Source organism: Eumetopias jubatus, unplaced genomic scaffold (genome assembly GCF_037043125.1).
Source record: "Eumetopias jubatus isolate StellerSeaLion01/CBP00866 unplaced genomic scaffold, mEumJub1_p1.0 scaffold_11, whole genome shotgun sequence".
Taxonomy (NCBI): domain Eukaryota; kingdom Metazoa; phylum Chordata; class Mammalia; order Carnivora; family Otariidae; genus Eumetopias; species Eumetopias jubatus.
The window spans coordinates 38,233,190-38,254,226 of record NW_028274817.1 but is presented as its reverse complement, the minus strand read 5'-3'; the positions used below and the strand labels follow the sequence as shown (position 1 = coordinate 38,254,226).

The following is a 21,037-nucleotide window of genomic DNA, read 5'->3' as shown; positions in this document are numbered from 1 at the left end:
TAGATCACTTCCAGTTAAAAATAATTACACTAAAAAAATAATACTCTTCTAACCTTGGACTGTCTACACTTACTCTGCCCTATAAACAGTGGGTACTGCATTGTCAGTTTCTTTTATAGTATGTTATATAACCAGAGCATCTGATTTCTTGCCACCTTAGGCCAGGCCTTCACCACTTCATGTCTGGATTATTACAACAACTTTCTCATTGCTGTCCCTTGTCTCCAACGCCTTGGACGCAGCTTTTAACAGCAAGGCAGAGTGGGAAGAATACCGGATGGAAAGGTTAACTTGGTTTGAATCCTGGTTATACTGCTCACTAGCTAATATGACTCCGGGCAAGTCTCTTCAGCTCCCTGAAACTCAGTTCCTTCAACTCTAAACTGGAAGTAATGATCTTTGCCCTGGCAAAGATCTCAAGAGGCTGCCTCAAGGATCATGTGAAAGCGCTCTGAAAGCTGTCCATTGCTTGGCTGCGACTTGGACTCTACCATCCAGTCCCGGGCCTCTCTCTAATCTCATTGCCCAGTATTCTCCAGAATTTAGCCCCCTCTCTGACACACACATACTTCATAGTATTCCCCTAATCTGGAATGTTCTCCTGTCTTATCTCTGTTCATCCTAGTTGAAGCAATCATTTAAGCACCAGTTAAAATCCCATGTCCTCTTCGAAATCATTCCTGATAGCTCTAATGCTCATTGATTTCCCCCTCTTCTGGATTTTGCTAGCATTCAGTTATTATCAACACTTGCTTATGCATTGCCTTTTATTGTTAGATTTTTCATGGACATAAGGCTCATATCTTTAGATACTATGCTTTTATGATGCCTTCAATTGCTCATTTAACATTTAGTGAATGTTTCTGAGGATACATCCTCTGTATCCCTCACAGAACCAAGTACAGAAGTTAGTAAGTAATTGTTGGCTCACTTATTTAGAAATTCACATACAGACTCTCTTAAAAGAAAGAGACAAGTAAACCCATCTTCTTTCCCCAGAGCTTGAGGTACCCCTCCTAACAACCCACCCTACCTCTACCGCCTCCAGAACCATAGATAGGTTGTTAGGATAGGTCAGCCCAATAGAACTTGCTGTGATGATGGAACTATCCTATAGCTGTGCTGTCCACTATGGTAGCCACTAGCCACATGTGGCTATCGAGTGCTTGAAATGGGGCTAGTGCAACTGAGTCACTTGAATTTTAGTTGTATTTAATTTTAATCAGTTTAAGTGTGAGCAGCTGGATGTAGCTAGTGGCTACCGTATGGACAGTGTAGGTCTAGACCACTGGCTTTCCAACTTTTTTGATTCAGCAATACAATGGGAAATATATTGTAAATTGCCACCCAGTTTATATACACACAAACAAGTCTCATGAAATGATATTAATCCTTATTACATGTGATATGTTCTAATATTTTTCCGTTCTATTTAATTTCATTTTTAAAAAATGCTGGCTGCGACCCACTGTGTAGATTTCACAGCCTGCTGAGGAGTTACAATGTGCTGTTTGAAAAAACACTGCTCATTTTATAGATGGAGAATCTAAGGCCCAAAGAAGTGCAGTTAAGTTCTTCAAGGTCACATAGCTAGTTAGTGGCAGGGTAGGACTAGAACCTAAACTTTAGGTTTCCTAGGCTAGAGCTATTTTTAAGAGTGGTGAGGAGTGATTCCTCCTTTTCTACACCTGCCAAAAAAAAACCCACATTTTTTTCTTAGAGAGAGAGAGGGTATGCACATGTGTGGGGGCGGGAGGGGCAGAGGGAGAGGGAGAGTGAGAATATTAAGCAGGCTCCACCCCCAGTGCAGAGCCCAACCTGGGGCTTGATCCCACGACCCTGAGATCCTGACCTGAGCCGAAATCTGGAGTCTGACGTTTAACTGAGCCACCCAGGTGGCTCCACATTTTTTTATGTTAGAGAAAAATTATTTGATATATTCCTCATTTTTGCTAAATATTTTCATGATATCTTGCTTCCTACATGAATCATAAGCCCTATATTTGAGTATTCCTATTCTTTTGGTTTGGAAACTGTCCAAAATCAAAGATGCAATACCACAGGGACTTTTTTTGGACCAACTGCATGACGGCAACCACACTTTGCACTTAGTAGATTGAGTCTTAACAACAAAACCTGTTGATAAATAATCAAGGTGATTCTCACCTCAGTTTGTGGGATAGTTGCCTCAAGTCTTGAATTATAAAGCCAGTCAAATATTTTTTATCCACCCATCCATCTATCCATCCATTCATCCATCCGTCCATCCATCCATCCATCCATCCATCCATCCATCCATCCATCCATCCATCCAATGTCCTGCCTTCTCTGTCTTATCAACGAAGATAAGCCTCACCAAAATGGCATCTTTTTATTCTTCTGAAAAATAGATCTCTCCAAAAAGAGCAGAGTTACCTTATCAAAAGCAAAAAGGGGCAGCAATTTAGAGGTGCAGTGATCTGTGTGTTAGGTGCATTCCTTACCAGTTCGTGCATGGAATCCCATTCCCTCATGGATGTTTCTAAATGCATTTCAGTCAGCAGATAGCAGACAATAATTTGTCCTTAAGTGAGAACAACAACAAAAATATACTTAAAGAAGCAACAAGTTTTTCAAAAGAATCACTTTAAAGATTTACTCATTTTTATTTTAGAGCGGCGGGGGAAGGATAGAGAGAGGGAAAGGGAGAGAGAATCTCCAGCAGACTCCCCACTGAGCGCAGAGCCACACATGGGGCTTAATCTGATGACCCTGAGATCACAACCTGAGCCAAAATCAAGAGTTGGACGCTTAACTGACTGAGCCACCCAGGCGCCCCCAAAAGAATCACTTTAAAGGAAAACCAAAGAGTCCAATTTTGCATTTCATTGGATTCTTGCTGCCATTGTCAGTAGGATGAATTGACTGAAATCTGTAAGAAATGTATTTTGTGAGGCCAAGTTATTTATGGCGCAGTTGATTTTTCTAGCTGTAAAGGGTGCTATCATTTGTCAGTCACTCAACAATGGTCCTTTGCCAACTGGACTGGTTATCCCTTTGCTGAATTTGCCCTGAAATTTGTGAGGTGCGGCCTCCTGCACTCCACCACCACCAGCACCAGTCAGCTCAATAGAATCTCCTAAAGTCATAAAGTCTAGCTGAATCCTAACCCTTCGGTTAAGATTCTATATTGTAAGTCTAAAATGATAAATGTTTTCTTGGGGTGCCAGAGTTTATACTGGTCTGTAGAGAAATCATTCACGTCTTTCGCACTATTTGACAACCCAGCATCGCTAGGATTTGACTTCCTGAATACATTCAAGAAAACTTGCAGTTTGGGACATGACAGTCCCCCTTGAAATGACGAGAATTGTTGTCCAGTTCTCTGTTTTCTAGGTTCTTGGTTATCAGGAAAGCAGGGCAGTGGGAGGAAGAGAAATGGCAGATGGGGCAGGGTGTGTGCCTGGATGGGCAGAGGCTGGCGAGACCAGAACACTGAGTGGACCCAGGAGGAAGGGGGTGAAGGCACATTTTAGGCTGAGCTGTGTTGTTTTGAATTCCACCTGCCTCCCGAGGCTCTGCTAATCTACCTGCTGTCTACCATGTCCCTTGTCACAATCCCCACGCAGGTTGACTTCCTCCACTTTTTTTTTTTTTTTACCCCCCTCCTTTTATCAACCAAACCCATGAGTCCTACAGGTTCTGGCTAGATCACACTTTATCTCTGTACCCCACATCATGTTTTTCTGCTCCCATTTAATCATCCACACTTGCAAACTGCAAGTTATTTTTGTCTCTCTCCCTCCCTCTCTCCCTGTATCTCTCTCTCTCCCCCCCAACCCCACCCCACATTCAGTTGCTTGCCAAATCCTTTTAATGTTCCCTCAACCAGGAATTTCTTCCCTTCCCCCTTCCCACTTATATCTTATTTCCATTAGGGCTCAGCTCAGATACCACCTTCTCTAAGTTGTGGAAGGCCCACTCACCCCCAGTTGGAATTAATCATTTGTTGCTTTCCACATCACTTTCTTTCTTTATGGAGTTATACTTGACACACAATAATCTATTAGTTTCAGGTGTACAACCTAGTATTTTGATTTTTTTTTTGATATTTTGATATATTATGAAATGATCACCTTGGTAGGGCTAATTACCATCTGTCATTGTACAAAATTATCACAATATTATTGACTATATTCCCTATGCTGTACATTACATCACTTTCCTTTATTATAGTACTTATTGTTATTAGTTGTTCCCAGACCTATCCTCTCCACTAGATTAAAAGCTTTTGGAGGATGGATGCTACAGCTCAGTAATGTTTTAGCCTCTGTGCACATAGTAGGTACTCAGTAAAAGTTTATGGAATGAATGTATTAATGAATATTCGACTCTTACCATACCCATCTTCCACAGACATTTTCTTATGTTTTTGAAGTTGTTATGTGATATGTTAAATATATATGTACTGCTGAGAAGGCTGTTCTGGAATCAGCCGTATTCTGGCATGCCTTTGGAATCAGGTGGCCTACAAGGAAGATATGCTGTGGTATCTCGGCCCCTTCTGGCCCTGAGATTCTGTGACCATGACATTTCAGTTTAGAGAATTTGTGTTGGTTTGTGGGACACAAGCCCCACAGAATCTAGGAGCCGTCATGTACAAGTGTCTCTGGTAAGCCCTATTAGAAGATGTGTCGTTCAAAGCCATTTTCTCATTTGCTTGCAATTTTATGAAATAACCCTTAGAAATCTAGTCAATGACTGGAAAATGTATTAAAGTAAGACATAGCAGAAATGGCAGAGTGAGGGCCTCTGAAAAGTCTATCCAGTCTAACAATGGAAAAAACTGGCAAAAATGGTCAGAATCAACATTTTCAGAACTGTGGACATTCACCAAAGGCTTGCAACGATCTGGGGAGTATTTATTCAAGAAAAGCAGCTGCGTTTTGGTAAGAATAGTGAGCTTTGTGGTGTTTTCACTTGCCCTATGCCCATCCGTTGCTCTCCAGCCCTAGAGGAGCCTTGAGAATGTATAGCCTCCAATCACAGGGAAAGCCAGTAGCCTGACAGCCATTGTAGGACACAGAATGGGGTTGAAGTTCCTGTAAAGCCACATTTTTATTTTATTTTTTAAAAGTTTATTTATTTGAGAGAGATAGAGAAAGAGAGAGAGAGAGCATGAGCAGGGGGAGGGGCAGGGGCAGAGGGAGAGAGAGAAGCAGACTCCCTGCTGAGCAGGGGGTCTGACGTGGGGCTTGATCCCAGGACCCCAAGATCATGCATGACCTGAGCCGAAGGCAGGTGCTTAACCAACTGAGCCACCCAGGCACCCCAAGCCTCATTTTTAGAGAACTGTCATTATTTGATCTTTCTGATGGTTCCTTGGAAGACCCCACTTGCAAGACTGTATTTATTTGCCTGACTTGGAGGGGCAGGGGCTTTTTTCATATATATATATATAAAACTATTAGAGGTGCAGCCACCATGGGAAACAGTATGGAGGTTCCTCAAAAATTAAAAATAGGAATATCATATGATCTAGTAATTCCATTTCTGGGTATTTACCTGAAGAAAACAAAAACACGAATTAGAAAAGATGTATGTACCCCTATGTTTGTTATAGCATTATTTACACTAGCCAAGATATGGAAGCAACCCAACTGTCCATCAGTAGATGAAAGGATAAAGAAGATTGTGTGTGTGTGTGTGTGTGTGTATAATGGAATATTACTCAACCATAAAAACAAATGAAATCTTGCCATTTGTGACAACATGGTTGGATCTAGAGGGTATTATGTTAAATGAAATAAGTCAGGCAGAGAAAGACAGGTATGATATAATGTGGAATCTAAACAACAACAAAGCCAAAAGAAAACAATTCCTCCTTTCAAACAAACAAACCAGGCACAGACTCATAATTACAGAGAACAAACTGGTGGTTGCCAGAGGGGAGGTGGGTGAGGGGATGGGTAAAATAGTTGATGGGGATTAAGAAGTATAAACTTCCAGTTATAAAATAAATAAGTCATGGGGACTGAAAGTATAGCATAGGGAATATAGTCAATAATATTGTAATAATTTTATATGGTGACAGAGGGTGGCTACGCTTATTGTGCTGACCACTGAGTAATGTATAAATTGTCAAGTCACTGTGTTGTACACCTAGAATTAATATAATATTGTATGTCATCTATACTTCAATTAAAAATAAAATGATAAAATAAGAAAACCATTATAGAGGCAACTGATTAACTTCATGGCTGCCTGAGGCAGTAGATAACCAAAAAGCTTAAAAGAAAAAGCTAAGGAATAGCATGTCTTGGAGCTTGAAAAATTTGGACATACCCCTGGGAATCTGGAAGACTATCTGCATACTCAGGGCTGCATGCATTCCCAGTGTTGTGTACGTGCTCAGGAAAGACCTGAGGGGGCTCTAAGCTTTCACTCTGGCTGATCCCAAACTCTGCACAAGGGAAGACTAAGGCAGTTATCACCTGCCTGGCTGAGTGTTGAAGCATGTCCCAACATGTACACAGAGCCTCTTGGCCAAGATTGGGAAACTTGCTGTTTCCAGGAGTTTAAGGAAGTCTTTGTTCATTTATTAGCTGACCACTAAGCCAACCCAGCAGAGACTTCAGTGCAATAATCATTATTAAAGTAAAATGGAACAGAGTTAAGCCTGTTGTTCATCAGACCTTGTAGAAGCAGATTCTTGGTCCACCCAGCTGCGGTCTTTGTAACTCTGCCTGTATAGTCCCTATCTCTTTCAAGAGGCTGAAAGGGCAGGAACTCAGATGGGGCTGATGTCTTGTTTCTTGTTTTTAAGACAAGATAAAGATATCCTTTATCCTTTAAAAAGGACTGTGTTAGTCAGAAGTGATTCTGTTGGAAATGCGACTTCACTTCTGCACCTCGGTGATGTCCCAGTTTGCTTCTTCATCGCTCTGAGTTCTCCTTGTGGATGACCTATTCCCCTTTCCTAGGGTATATTCCCCTGGATATACCCTCCCCATGTTACCGTTCTTTGCTTCTGTTAACCTTATCTTCTGTGCTGGCTTTCATTTGCTTCATCCACGTGGCTTCACCTGGGGCTGGCTGTAGCCTGACACACTGCATTCTGGGAGTCCATCTTCTAAGGGGAGAATCAGGAAGAATAGAGACAGTAATGACCTTCTTGCTGGCCCGAGAAATGCTGAAGAGCAAGGGGACAATTCTCTGGCTACCATTTTTGTCAGGGCCATCCCAAATGAAGCAGCACAGTTCTCACAGGCTTGAAGGGGCTGTACTAATTTGACCAGATGGCTGGGCCATGACTCACTGAGACAGGGTCGGCGATAGAGAAATGTTGTTGTTGTTGTTGTTGGCCAGTACTAAAAAAAGACCCAAGGCTTATATGCATACATGCTGTACGTTCATCCATTGCCGCCCTTCCTCACCCCCACCAAGGGAATGCCAGACAGGCTGCCCCTTTCCTGCACTCCTCTCAAGCTCCTTATTTTCTGACTCTGTTTCTAGGCTACACTGGATGTTCATTTTGACCTGATTTCTTCTGCCTGTGAGGGGTAGAGAGTAGGGTGGGAAGGTACATGGTGTGACTTACACCACCTCAGTCCACCACCTCCTGGGGATGGCCTGACCTGGGTGGTCATTTTTAGCCTGGTATTTCCTGGGCCTGGGCCAGGGGCTGAGGCCAGTGGAAGAAAGGCTAAGATGGCACAGGTTCCCTGGCAGATTCGGCAGTGATGAGCTTTTGCTGGGGAACAAAATGACTGCCTCATTTCTAACCTCTTTAGATTTGAAATACTGCTGGAGCCTCTAACCTTAATGATGAACAACATCCTGAGCAGAAAAGCTACTTAAATCCCTGAAAGATTGGGCTTCTGTAATAAGTTTCGAGAAAAGCAGTATCCCTGGGTAGTGTGTTTCTAAAATTATGACTTCAAACAAATTGTAATTTCAATTTGCACAAATTATACATAGTATAACTTCAGCCTCCAACCAAGTAGTTTGAGCAGGTGAACCTGTTTTCATGATCAGATGGGACACATTTATATTTAGGAGCACTTATTTCTATGAAAACAACATGCTCCTGCCTTAGAAAACAAAGCCAAAAGAAAACAATTCCTCCTTTGAAGTGGGTTAAACATATCTCACAATGTCATTTTTACAGGAAAACTATTCCCATGGGGCTCTCAGGGACGGCTTTGGGAGAGTCCCTGCAGCTGCTTGGAGCTGCACAAAAGGGCCCCTACTCTCTCTGAGCTCCCTTCCCCATAGGAGCCGGGGAGCCTCCAAGAGCTCAGAGAAGGCGTGTGTTGGATGTCTTAGCTTTGAACTTGCAGTGCATTGAAGTATGAACTATGAAATATACTATCAATTTGATTTCTCTGGTTACAGGTTAAAATAGGTTTTTGTGGGCTAGCTTGGAAACTTATTTACCACCTACAATATTATTTTCTCTCCGAAAATTGCTTAAAGAGAACTTTTGAGATAGGACCCCTTCATAAGTCAGTCTTAACTCTTTTAGCAGACTCTTTCCCCACAGGTGGTACAAAAGTGAATTTTACCTCATCCCACATTATGTGCTCCTAAGTTCTGAGAGTCTGGCCCATGAACTGCAATGTTTAATTGTGTTTTATTCAGTTGGTTTATTTTGAGAGAGAACCGCAGGCATCTGTGAATCCCAAGAACAAGTTAGTTTTATCTTCAGCTTCAAGATCCCTCTTTGCAGAAGTCATATGTGAATAAAATGGCAAACGAGAGTACTGTGAAAACATCTGGGCTTCCAGCTGAAATCTTACATTTTCACAGCTGTGTTATCTTTCACGTTTGTCACAGCCCCTTCCAAAGCCACTGGCTGCTTGAAACCTCACAGTGTTTCCTGTGACGTGGGCAGGAGTTAGGTGTGAAAACATTAGGTGTTATCGTATTACCTCGACACACTCTTGCTTAGGACAAGCTAGCTAAGTGGCTATTTACAAAAAAAGACCCCATGACGGGAAGGTTCTGAAATGACTGCGACTAAGTATTCAGAGATGGTGCCAAATGGGACGATGAGAAAGGGGAGGTAAAGATATAGCTGGTCAAAAGGAAAGCCCTCTACTAAAGGACTTGGAGGCCTCCTGAGTATCTTTGTTCCTTAAAGAAAAGGATTTGCTTCCATGTGATTCAAGCCAATGACCTTCCACCTTCAGGACAGAGGTAATAATCAGTAAGCCACAGAAGCAAACCTTCCTTTACATTTTGCTGTGAGTTTCTCTCCTTTTCTTTCAGTTTTATCTAAGTATGAAAACCAGATTACTATTTTTGCTGACTACCTAGAAGAATTTCCAGATACAGATGAGCTGGTATGGATCTTGGGGAAACAGCATCTCCTCAAAACGGGTAAGGTTTGGTAGCATTTGTCTGTGAGAACCCAAATGAGGTGGGTGCCCGAGGTTAAGGTCCTATCCATTTTTCCTTGTCGGGTTGGTGGAACGTTACTTTGGTCACCATTAATGGCACTCAGGCAGATATATGTACCTTGTAGCCAGAGGAGTTCAAGCCTCAGACCCCTTGCTTGCATAGGTCCCTTCCAAGGCCCCAAGAGTTCATGGGGAGTTCATGTGGTCCTAAGTGTTGGTACAATTTGAAAAAGTCAGATATATTTTTATTCTTCTCTTTAAAGGAGAGCCCCTGAATTCTGTAAGCCTTGGGTTTCATAAACCATGCACCCACTCCTAGTATCACTGACCAGTACTTAGTCTGCAATGCCTGGGCTACATACTTCTCATTCCCTTGTGTCCTTTTCTGTCTAGATTCAAAACGCTGCCACCTAGGGGACTTCTAATCAGCCCATGGCTGTCAGAAACTCTCAGACACTAAGGAGTCTTGTAGTTGTCGATCTTCCACTGACTGTTACTGTCTCGGTGTATTCTGACCTCATATAGAACTTTTAGCCACTGCAGCTAGATGGGAAAGAGGCTGGGATATTTCTTCCCTACCCTTGTATACTTAGAGATTGGGGAAGACCTTTTCACCTAACACTGCTAACAACCCAGCACCCAGATGAAGCCTGAGCTTGGAGAGAGTCAACCCTGCTTTTTCTGTTTATCTGAGGAGAGATCCTCTTTGGAGGCCCTAGCATGGAGGAGGAAGTAGGAAGGGGCTGATCACAATGCAAAAAATGCTTTGAAGAAAGACACAAAAGCACTTGTGATGTTCTGTGTCCATTTAGATTATGATGCCAGTTGCAATAGGTAGTGTGGACACACTTTTACACACTTAATTTGCTTAGCAGGGATCTCTCCTTTTTAGTTAAACATATGCACATGCACACACATGTGCCCCCCCCCCCCAGTTTTAGATAATGGACAGCGGGTACCGATGAGAGATCCAACCAACTGTCATCATTCAGGCAGGGGCTGATTGCCTTGCTAGTAGGTTATCCTTGCTTTTCCTATTCCTTGTCTTTTGGCTGTGACCCCATGTTGCTCAGTGAGAGGGAGACAAGGAACCACCCAGCCAGTAGTTCTGGTCCAAACCTAGGTGAGGAGGAATGCTGAAATTACTTGGCTAAGATGAGATTGGGTTTCCTCTGCACTTCCCTTGCCCTCTTACAATAGAATTGACTGGTTATTTGAAAATGAGTTGGCTGCTGGCTCAGAAATCAAAGGCAGATATTTTTAGATGGGATATGGTGATTTAATTGTAATTTCACATTTAATTACAGAAAAATCTAAGCTGTTGTCTGATATAAGTGCTCGCCTATGGTTTACATACAGAAGGAAATTTTCACCAATTGGTAGGTATATCATTTGTTGTGCTGTGCTTTCTTCCTTGTAGATAGCTTGCCTGAGGTTATCAGTGACTTCACAGAAACCTCAGAATTAACAGCTCACTGTGGCAAAGGACAGGCTTTAGGGGAATAGCTAAGTCTTAAACTTTATTTGGAAGTTTCATTGCCAAAGTGCCTTATCGTGTATGGTTCCTTGGCGTTAAGGTGTCACGCCAGCATACTTTTGAGTCCAACTCCAAGTGTTCAGGCACCAGATTGTATTCCTCGTTTTACTTCCCGGAGCACGAGGAAAGTCAAACTTCTAATTTGGGTCATATTTACTAAATTGTAATCCACTTCTTTGTGGCGCTACGTGATCATTAAAGACAAGTATTCCTTGAAAGAAAGAAAAGAATTCCTTTGTTGTCTTCCCCCTATGAAATGAAAGCGCCTTGCCCCTGGAAGATGAATTATTATAGATTTCCTTGGACTAATTATAGGCTGTTAGGGTACCAGCTGCTGTCTAGAAAAACAGGACAGGTCAATAAGCTAAGCGAATAGCCTCCCTTTAGAGAAAATCCGTAAAATGCTTGCGAGTAGGGTGGCCTATTCCCGGTATCGTGGCCCTGTAGGAAAAGGGTACATCAAATCCAAATGATAGAAGCTGTTCTCCTAAGAGAAAATCCGTCTGACTGGTTTTGATGCAGGCCTGGACCTAGTAACTGGAGTGAAATCCTCTTTTCTGATAAGTGCCCAAAACCCAAGTTTACATGGGCAGTGTTTGCTCTCCGCAGGAGTACCCAAGCAGGACAACAATCCAAGAACAATCTTTAGTACCCAGGGGTTTGGAACTGTTAACTTTCTCTAGGTGAAGAGATCTTCACAAGGCTTGAGAACATTTGCAGTTCAACTCTGACAACGTTTTGGCAATAGACGATCTCTTCTTTATGTGAACTTCACTGCATCCTTCTTGTACAAACGTGGCCTATAATCCGCCATTAGCAAGAGCCAAAGGGCTCCCCCTTCCAGTTGACGGGTTGGCTCAATCCTCCCCGTCTTACTGTAGCAACTCTCCTTCAGTCCCCATGACCAAAGGAAAAGGGTGGTCCCCTATGGCCGTCTTATGAGGCTGGTGACCCTCTTTAAAGTCAGTCTGGTGAGGTGGTGCTCATAGCATCGTTTTCCACTTCCATGTTGGGGGGATGGAAAGCAACGAAAGCAGAATGTCTCCTCTGCCATCCAAGTTATTTGATTTCACTGGTACCTCGAAAAAGGATATTGAGCTCAGGCTGGCCACGTACGTGGGGTTTTCGTTACATCAGGTATTCTTAAAGTGGAACCCATTGTCTTACTTCGTTTGTTAACTGGTTTTAGGCCTTTTAGAGATGTGGCCCATTTCTCATGTATTAGCAGTGTTTTTAATGACGGCCATGTGCTTAACACCAGATATTTACACCATCCTGAGTGGGTTGTAGAACGCTTTCACAGATATTTTCTCCTTCAGTGTTTACAGTATCCCCCGATGCTAGGCAGGGTATGTGCTGTTGTTCCCAATCCACAGTTGAGACTTGGATCAGGCATCTAGAGACAGTCCTTCTGATGCCTAATCTAGGACTCTTTCCTCTATTTTATTTATTTTTTAATTTTTAATTTTTTTAAAGATTTTATTTATTTATTCATGAAAGAGAGAGAGGCAGAGGGAGAAGCAGGCTCCCAAGGAGCAGGGAGCCCAATGCGGGACTTGAGCCCAGGACTCTGGGATCTTGACCTGAGCCGAAGGCAGACGCTTAACCATCTGAGCCACCCAGGCGCCCTCTTTCCTCTATTTTATATTGTCCTTCTTGCTGTTCAGATCTTCCTGATGTATATTTAGCACAGTCAAGAGCCTTCCAGATCTCTTTGACCACGCCGATGATTCCCCTTGGTGGCACTGATTCCTTAACTAAGGTTAAGACTGGCTTCCCTGAGAAGTGAGCCAAGCAAAGCCAGGTTTGGTCAGGCAGATAATGATATGGTGTGGGTTAGTATTGGTAGTCATACCTGGCGGTCATCGACCACAACTGCATGCACACCGAGCGAGAAGTCTCCAAGCAGGAAGCGTGAGGGGCAGGGTTTGTTCATTTGTAGGTTTTGTCTTTGGCCATAGAAACTTTCGGTTAACTCTGCGTCACCTTTGCAAGTCCCACCCTCTAACAAACCCTGTTGGCTGTCTGGCTGTCTCTCTCGCCTCTCTTTTCAGAGTCCGTGTGTCTGTCTGTCTGTCTTAGATGATTCCCACGTACGCTGATGTTTTGGGAGAGGGCAATTTAGGGAACTCACAGTCATTCCCGTCCGTTTTGCCAACAGGGGGAACGGGCCCTTCATCAGATGCTGGCTGGGGATGTATGCTACGCTGCGGACAAATGATGCTGGCTCAGGCGCTGATCTGCAGACACTTGGGAAGGGGTGAGTTAAATGGGTCCTCCCTCGGAGCCCTCTGCATTAGCACTGCCTGCTGGTGGCTTAGCATTGGGGCCGAGTGGCAGGAACACTCGGTAACAGAGCTGAAGGCCCTACAGTGCTCTCTGCAGGCCCCAGTGGCGGGCGGCGGTGGGGGGGGGGGGGGGGGACGAGTCACCAAAGCCTCCCACGAGAAGGAAACAGCCGGCATTTCCTTGTGACTCATCCAGCCCCAGAGTTATTTTCCTGGGACAGAATTGAACAGGGAGGGAGTGGTGTCATTTAGAGTTTCCATCTTCACTATTGTTCAAGCAAGTCCTTAAACAGGTCAGATAACAAAGAGAGCAGGAAGAAGGGTGTGGCGAGTGGTCTGTTTCTTGACCTCGTTTAAAATGTCTGCCTGGTGAGGGATGGAAGTGACCTAAAGGAAGTGCTTGATGAGGGAGCGGGTGCTATTTTGGTTTGGGTTCGCTGAGAATGTCCACTGGGCGACGAAGGAATCCTTAAATTAGATTTCTCAGGAGGCCGCTTCATTAAGAACCTTCCGGTCATCTTTGTTGAAGCCCTTGAGTCTTGCTTTCTTGAGCCATGTGCGTGCTTCCCTGTGGGCATCTGGAGGATGACCTTGGCTGGGTGCCCGTGCAGGCACTTGGGTGAAAGGCGGGTTTCACCTGGGGATGAGGAAGGAAAAGGGCCCCTTGGAAGAGAAGGTACCTGCTGAGCTCATTGGCTGTTTCTCCCTGAGATTCCTTCAAACCCCCGCCCCCGCCCCCCCGCCGGCTGCCACCACCCCGCCCATGCAGCCTCACGCATCCCGCTGCAGTTGCCAGAGCAGATGGGAAAGATCCAGGGAGATTTTAGGGCTTTGAGGCCTTCTCTTCAGGGTTTAGAATAACCTGAACCTGCTTCTCCTGGGGAGTATCATAATTCCAGTTTTACAGATGAAGAAATTGAGGCTCAAGAAGTAAGGTGACTTGCCCAGGGTCAAACAGCCAAGAGAAGGCATGGATTGGAGAATAGACAAAGGCAGGTCTCCCGACTTCTTGTGCAGTGATGTCTCCACTGTACACATCTGGCTCAGAGCAGATCCATTCTCTTTAACTTCCCGTGTGTAAAACACAGCAAGATGATTCTCCTGGAAGTGACTTTTGTGGGAAGCAAGTGAGGAAGACATAAAACCCCACAGTCAGCCGTATGAGTTGTTTTAACAGAAAAGCAAACAGCAGGGAGAATTTGGAAATCGATCTTGCAGCTGAGATAAATTCAAAGATGGAATTTTGTAAAAGACGTATTTTGGAGCGCTTCCTATTCACTTACTTCATTGTTAAGGTGGAGTGCCCACGTATCACTGTCATCAGTCAATATTTAGTGGTACTTAGCAGCCAGCTAATCAGGATTTCCCCAAACTTGGACAAGTTGGTAGCAAATGATGAAAAAAAAAAAAAAAAGTTGGATGCGGTTCACCTTCTGAAGACTGTGCTGGCTACAAGGTTTAAAACTTTGGTTTCAGAACTATTAGAAGCAAAGAGATCAGAAGACTCTGGAGATAATGGCCTTTGACTTCAAGAAGACTTCAGTCGTGAAGTTAAACTCTTTGTAAAATCTCAGGAAAGAAATTTGTGTCTCAGAAACCAAGTAAGCCCCAGAGAGACAGAGTTCCTAGAGCTGAGGGGATGGGAGAAGCACATCATCTACAGTGGAGATTAGGGAGAATTTTTGCAGTTGTTCCGGGTCCTGGGATAAATAGGCTCTGTGGCATTTGGGGGGGAGGGCATGCCTAAGGTGCAGAAGGGATTCCTCTAGATGTAATTATTTGGGTTTTGGTCACAAAGAAACCTTGAACACTTGATAGCAAAGGCATTTGTTTTTCCAAAGGTCGGTGTGGACTTTTTCAAAGTTGTGTAAAAATGGCAGCTTGCCAAATTTTTTGAGCTTCCTTAGTTGTGAATTGTGTCTAATCCCCTGCGCACTGTTGAGTGTCCAAATAGCACTTGCCCCATGAGACTCTTTCGGCAATGCTGCCAAAATATACAGACCAAAGCCGTTGCCGTCTGTATGGAGATGAGACAATATGGCATCAGGGTGATATAAGGATATACTTCCGGGTCTTGTGGCGACCTCCTGCTCACAGAGTAGCTGACCAGAAAAGCCTTTTCTGACGTTGTTTTCATGTAATATTTATCTAGCTTCAGCCCTTGGGCTAAGTCAACTCCTTGGTCAACTTGTTGTTTTGCTTTTACTTTACACCCACTGAGACTTTGAAAGTAATGTCTCCAGATGTCTTTGTCATCAAAATTGAAGTTTACTTAGGAATGTTCTAACCCAACGGCCCCTGCCTTCTAGCTGCAACTCCTTTGTTTTCCTTCTAACCTCGTAGTTACGATAAGAGTGCAGAGAGGTAATAAGCAGTTATAAAAATGACTTTAACTCATTTCTTTTCCTAAAAAGACTGGAACTGGGAGAAACAAAAAGAACAACCCAAAGAATACCAACAGATCCTCCAGTGCTTCTTAGATAGAAAGGACTGTTGCTACTCTATCCATCAAATGGGTAAGGTCACATCGGTGGTTTTAAGGCAATGTCTGTACCCACTGCTCTCATCCCCTGCCTTATATGTGGCTCTGTGAATTGTCCATCTGCTTAATTATTTATGCAAAAAACTAGGAGCCTGTGGCGTGCTGGAAGAACTTTTGCTAACGTCTTTTTTTTCCCCACGTAAAAACAGCACAAATGGGTGTAGGAGAAGGGAAATCAATCGGCGAATGGTTTGGACCAAATACAGTTGCACAGGTGTTAAAGTAAGTAAAAGAGTCTGGCGTCTGCCTTACCGTTCTGTCTCCTATGCCTCCCTCTCCTGCTAACCCCGTGTCCCATCAGTCTAGCTCTTCTTGCCATCCCACTGAGCTGCCAAATATCTGTGCCATTTCGCTCAGACAGTTCTTTGAGTGGGTGCGTGCGGACATCTGTTCTGGTAGATCAGAGTTGTAGCCATTGGTACCGGTAGATGGGGAGGCACCTCAGGACTCCTTCAGTGTCTCTTCCCTCTCTGGGTTGGTGCTTACCTTCCAGAGAACCATCAGCCTGACGGTCACTTTGAAGCCAAAGGGCTAATACTAAGTGGCGGCAGAGGCTGAGGCAGCCTACGCAAGACCCAGACTCCCACCTTGTAGAGTATAAAAGGCCTCATCCATTCATTCCTTCAGTAGTTACTGAGTGGCTCTACCGTGCTAAGTGCTGGGTATATGGAAATAAACTCGACACGGTCCTTGCCTCGGGGAGCTCGCCACCTATGGGAGGAGACCAACCCTGAGGGAGTCTTGGGGTCAGTTTGTCATCTCTTAGCAGACTCCGGGTACCCCGGCGTGGTACTTTTGCCGTTGTTCTGTTAAATCACCGAACTCACCTCCCACAGGAAGGGGCAAGGTGGAGAATCTAAGACCAACATTTTAGAAGTGAACGGGGTGAGTGGCATCAGCACCTACACCTGCAGGGCCCCTCACCTGTTGTCCCTCTCCTTCCTGACGCCTGCCACTGAATGCAAACTCCGTGAGGGCAGAGATTGTATTTGTTTCATTCACTACTGTAACACTAGCACATAAAACTGCCTGGCACCCACAGGTGCTCAACAAATACTTGAAGGATGAATGAAGATGGCATCCAGAATCTGGGGCCGGATTTAGGCCATCAGAAGGTTGGAACCATCTGGACTCAGGGTGTAGCTTGCTTCTTCAATTCCTGGGCTCTCTGGAGGATGATGGTGGGACCTGCTCCATGACAAGTACCGAGGGGGCACTGTTTCAGTTATTAGCCAGTCTTCTCTGAACCAGAGTGCTCTGGAAGTATGCTCACGAGGGGAGTAGGCTGGATTTCCTGGGGACCCAAGTGAAATCGGTATCTTGGCCTTACTCCTAGCTAATGGTTCAACCCCTCTGAGAGCACTTTCTTGCCTTAGTCCATAATTCCTTTGGACGGCACGGTTGACTCTGCTGAGTGAAGATCTGGCAGTATTTCGGGAACTGGTATGGGAAGCCAGGGTAGAACACATAGAAGATTAATCAGAAGGGCCATGCTGGGCCCCAGACCCAGCCTGAAATGGTTGGTTTTTTACGTGACGTCCCTCAGAGTTTGCTTCTGTCTTCTAAATTTTGAAGTTCTTAACAACAGACAAATGGAAACATACATTTTTTTAAAGATTTTTTTTAATGGGGCGCCTGGGTGGCTCAGTTGGTTAAGCGACTGCCTTCAGCTCAGGTCATGATCCTGGGGTCCCGGGATCGAGTCCCGCATCAGGCTCCCTGCTCTGCGGGGAGTCTGCTTCTCCCTCTGACCCTCTTCCCTCTCGTGCTCTCTCTCTCTCATTCTCTCTCTCTCAAATAAATAAATAAAATCTTTAAAAAAAAAAAGACTTTTTTAATGTATTCATTTGAGACAGAGAGATACAGAGAGAGAACATGAGCAGGGGAGAGGCAGAGGGAGAGGGAGAAGCAGGCTCCCAGCCGAGCCAGGAGCCCGATGTGGGACTCAGTCCCAGGACCCTGGGATCATGACCTGAGCCGAAGGCAGACGCTTAACCATCTGAGCCACCCAGGTGCCCCGGAAACATACATTTTTAAAAGAATTTAAGTGGGTCGGGCACCTGGGTGGCTCAACTGCTTAAGCAATTGCCTTCGGCTCAGGTCATGATCCTGGAGTCCCGGGATCGAGTCCCGCATCGGGCTCCCTGCTCAGCGGGGAATCTGCTTCTCCCTCTGACCCTCCCCCCACTCATGCTCTCTCTCTCTCTCTTTCTCTCTCAAATAAATAAATAAATCTTTTAAAAAAAAAGAACTTAAGCAGGTCTTGATTCATTATTATTGTTACCGTTAACAACAGAGTATTAGTATATCAAGGAAAGGTAATATATCAAAAGGAATGAAATTAAAGTTTAATGGTAATTAACCTCTTCCTGGGAGTTACTTTGGTTAGGAAAAGAATGAGGTTTTTTTTTTTCTTTCTTTCTTTGTGAGAGTGTGCACAAGCAGAGGGAGTGGCAGGCGGAGGGAGAAGCAGCCCCCCCACCCCCCCAGCAAGGAACTGGACACGGGACTCAGTCCCAGGACCCTGGGAGCATGACCTTAGCCAAAGGCAGACACTTAACCAACTGAGCCACCCAGGCGCCCCTGTTTTTGTTTTTGTTTTGTTTTTCTTTTGTCCAGTGAGACTGGGCTTTACCCAAGAATCCCAGAAGTACTCAGGTTAAACATGCCTTCTTTCAGATGGGCGACAGGGAAACATAAGGGAGATATGGTCATGCTGCTTTACCCAGACCATGGATGATCCCTCTGTGAAAGGGGTTTTCTTTCTAACCCCTTCCAAAGTCACACAATTCAGCATGCTCTCTGTCTTCAGCTGTTGACCAGCGAGGCCCCACACCAAGGCCATCTTTAGCCCAAGTTTCTCGAACAGTGTTTGCACTGCACATGGGGAGGGGTGTAAGAGATCTCTCTCTCTCTCTCTCTCTCTCTCTCTCTCTGCATTTTCCTGGGCCTTATTCTACGTATTATCTATGCTCCCAAATGTGTGTGTGTGTGTATACATATAAATATAAATGTTTATATATATATATATATATATATATATTTATGACAGTTTCCTTTTTTGGGGGGGAAAAAAACCCAGTAAGTCAGAATGTCTTATTTGAGAAGAGAAAACAAAATCTCTTGGGAGCAGAAATGTTGGTACCTTTTCTCTTTCACCCAGCAGGAATGACGTCATCTTGTGAGGTAGATTTTTCCATTTTGTAAAGCAGGGCTCTCTTTTTTTCAGGGTTTGAAAACAGTGACTCTGTGGCATTCTCAAGGGTCCTGGACATGGAATGTTCCAGAGCTCTTGGTCAGGGGGGCCAGAGCTTGACCCAAACTCTAACTTCTCTGTGGCTTAGTGTTCGGTGACTTTAGGGACAGGGGGCATAGATTGTACTGCTCCCTGCTGATGTTGCCTTCTTCCCCAATTTTGACCTCATTGTGCATTGCTTTGCAGAAAACTTGCTTTATTTGACGAATGGAATTCCTTGGCTGTTTATGTTTCAATGGATAACACAGTGGTCATTGAAGATATCAGTGAGTCCCTCGCCTATTTACCTTCCTGGTTGGTGGGTGGTTGAGGTCCTTCCTCAACATTCAGAAAGTGTGTGTGTATGTGTGTGTGAGAGAGAACGACAGACAGACAGACACTGACCCTGGCCTGTTCCACCAAAGTAGGGAAACTTCGGGGAGCACAAGACTCCCTGTGCCTTTTCTTCTCTTCCCTTTCAGCTTTCTGAAAGGAAGAAAACAATGAGAGGGTCCTCTCTCTCTGGAAGGGCCCAGACCCTTTCCCTGTAGCATACTCAGAGTGAGGATAATCAGTTAAATCACCTACAGGTCTTCTGCCGAGGCCCCCATTTGCCCAGCCATGTGCTCTCCCTGATGGGGTTAGAGAAACCAAAAGATACAGCCCCTGTCTCAGAGGCCCTTGCAGACTAGTTGAGAAATAAGATTTTCTCAATGAGCCCCTAAGATCTGGCAGGAGGTGAGTGCTCAGGTGCCAGAAGGAAGAGAAGTAAGGGCTGGAGGAGTGGCCTGGGCTTCCTGTGGGAGGCGGGGCAAGCTGGTCCCTGCTGGTGGGGCGGGGGGAGCTTCTAAGCAGGAGGTGAGGTGGCCCTCAGTTTTGCCCTCGGCATATCTCGGATGATGATTCCCCTTGACCCAACTCTCTTGTCTTCCCTTTCCAGAAAAAATGTGCTGTGTCCTTCCCTTGAGTGCAGACACAGTGGGTGAGAGCCCCGCCGACACTCTGAATGCTTCGAACCAGAGTAAGGGCACCCCTGCGGGCTGCCCAACCTGGAAACCCCTGCTGCTCATTGTGCCCCTTCGCCTGGGCATAAACCAAATCAACCCTGTCTATGTTGATGCATTCAAAGTAAGTCATTCCTTTTCCCGGGCCCATTGCCGCCTGCCCATCACACCGCCATGTGAGCACAGAGATCCGTGAGCAGCAGTCCACAAGTGAGTTGAGAATCTTGCATTCTCTTTCCCTCTAGGAGTGTTTTAAGATGCCACAGTCTTTAGGGGCATTAGGAGGAAAACCAAATAACGCCTATTATTTCATAGGATTCTTAGGTAAGAAAAGAGGACTCACAAGTAAGTCGTCACGGGCTAGGGGAGGGCGGGCAGAAGGTTTGCACGGGAGCCCAGGCAATTCTGGTTAGGGGGCCCTCATCTTGCCCGGAGGTGCCATGGCCTCTGGTCAGCTCATCCTGTCTCTGGCCTGATCTGTGGAGAGTAACACTTCTTGGTGCCCGATGGAGAGCACAGCCCCCTCAGTGCCGCCACCGCCTTGCCTCTTGAAAAGATGGTTCCACGGCTGCTTGCCCACTGGACCACCCCAGGGGCACAGCATCTTTTTAGCATCTCTCTCTCCTTTCTGTGGGGGCCCAGGGTGGCAGGGTTTCACTCCCCTGGCACTGTGGATCCCCCTCTCCTTGGGGCTTGGGCATTCAGGCTAGGACCCGTCCTCTGGCTTCCCAGGCTCACGCAGCTGGGCCTGCTGCCTCATCGTTCAGAGCCGTGACCAGGTAGAACTGAGAGGAGGCAAAGACAGAGCTATCCTTTTTCTGGTAATGGGGGCTAAGCCTGAAAACCACTAACGTTCCTAATGCGGATCCTAACAGGCAACCCAGCATTCCCTTGCCTCGGCTGATGCCTCTGGAACCCTAGCCACCGTATAGGCTAGCTGTGATCTGAGTCATTTAAGGCCCTTGGCACACCAGGCGAGCTAGCCCAGTGCTTCTCAAACTCTAATGTGCACACAGATCACCCTGAGAGCCGATTAAAATGCAGGTTC

The 21,037-nt window shown here is 45.2% G+C and overlaps 1 protein-coding gene across 2 annotated transcripts in view; it reads left to right on the top strand.

The window, feature by feature from the left end:
• The window catches only part of ATG4A (autophagy related 4A cysteine peptidase), a 56,435-nt gene that overhangs the window by 28,138 nt on the left and 7,260 nt on the right, over positions 1 to 21,037 (top strand). Inside the window, exons 1-9 of one of the 2 annotated variants that reach the window (XM_028089729.2) lie at positions 8,962 to 9,180; positions 9,253 to 9,363; positions 10,691 to 10,762; positions 13,082 to 13,180; positions 15,623 to 15,724; positions 15,900 to 15,972; positions 19,193 to 19,272; positions 19,926 to 20,113; positions 20,235 to 20,313. In XM_028089729.2, the coding sequence (XP_027945530.1) occupies positions 9,156 to 9,180; positions 9,253 to 9,363; positions 10,691 to 10,762; positions 13,082 to 13,180; positions 15,623 to 15,724; positions 15,900 to 15,972; positions 19,193 to 19,272; positions 19,926 to 20,113; positions 20,235 to 20,313 (829 nt within the window). In that variant the 5' untranslated portion in view covers positions 8,962 to 9,155. Of the gene's footprint in view, positions 1 to 8,961; positions 9,181 to 9,252; positions 9,364 to 10,690; positions 10,763 to 13,081; positions 13,181 to 15,622; positions 15,725 to 15,899; positions 15,973 to 19,192; positions 19,273 to 19,925; positions 20,114 to 20,234; positions 20,314 to 21,037 lie in introns of those variants that run through there. The other variant, XM_028089727.2, reaches the window with a different exon arrangement.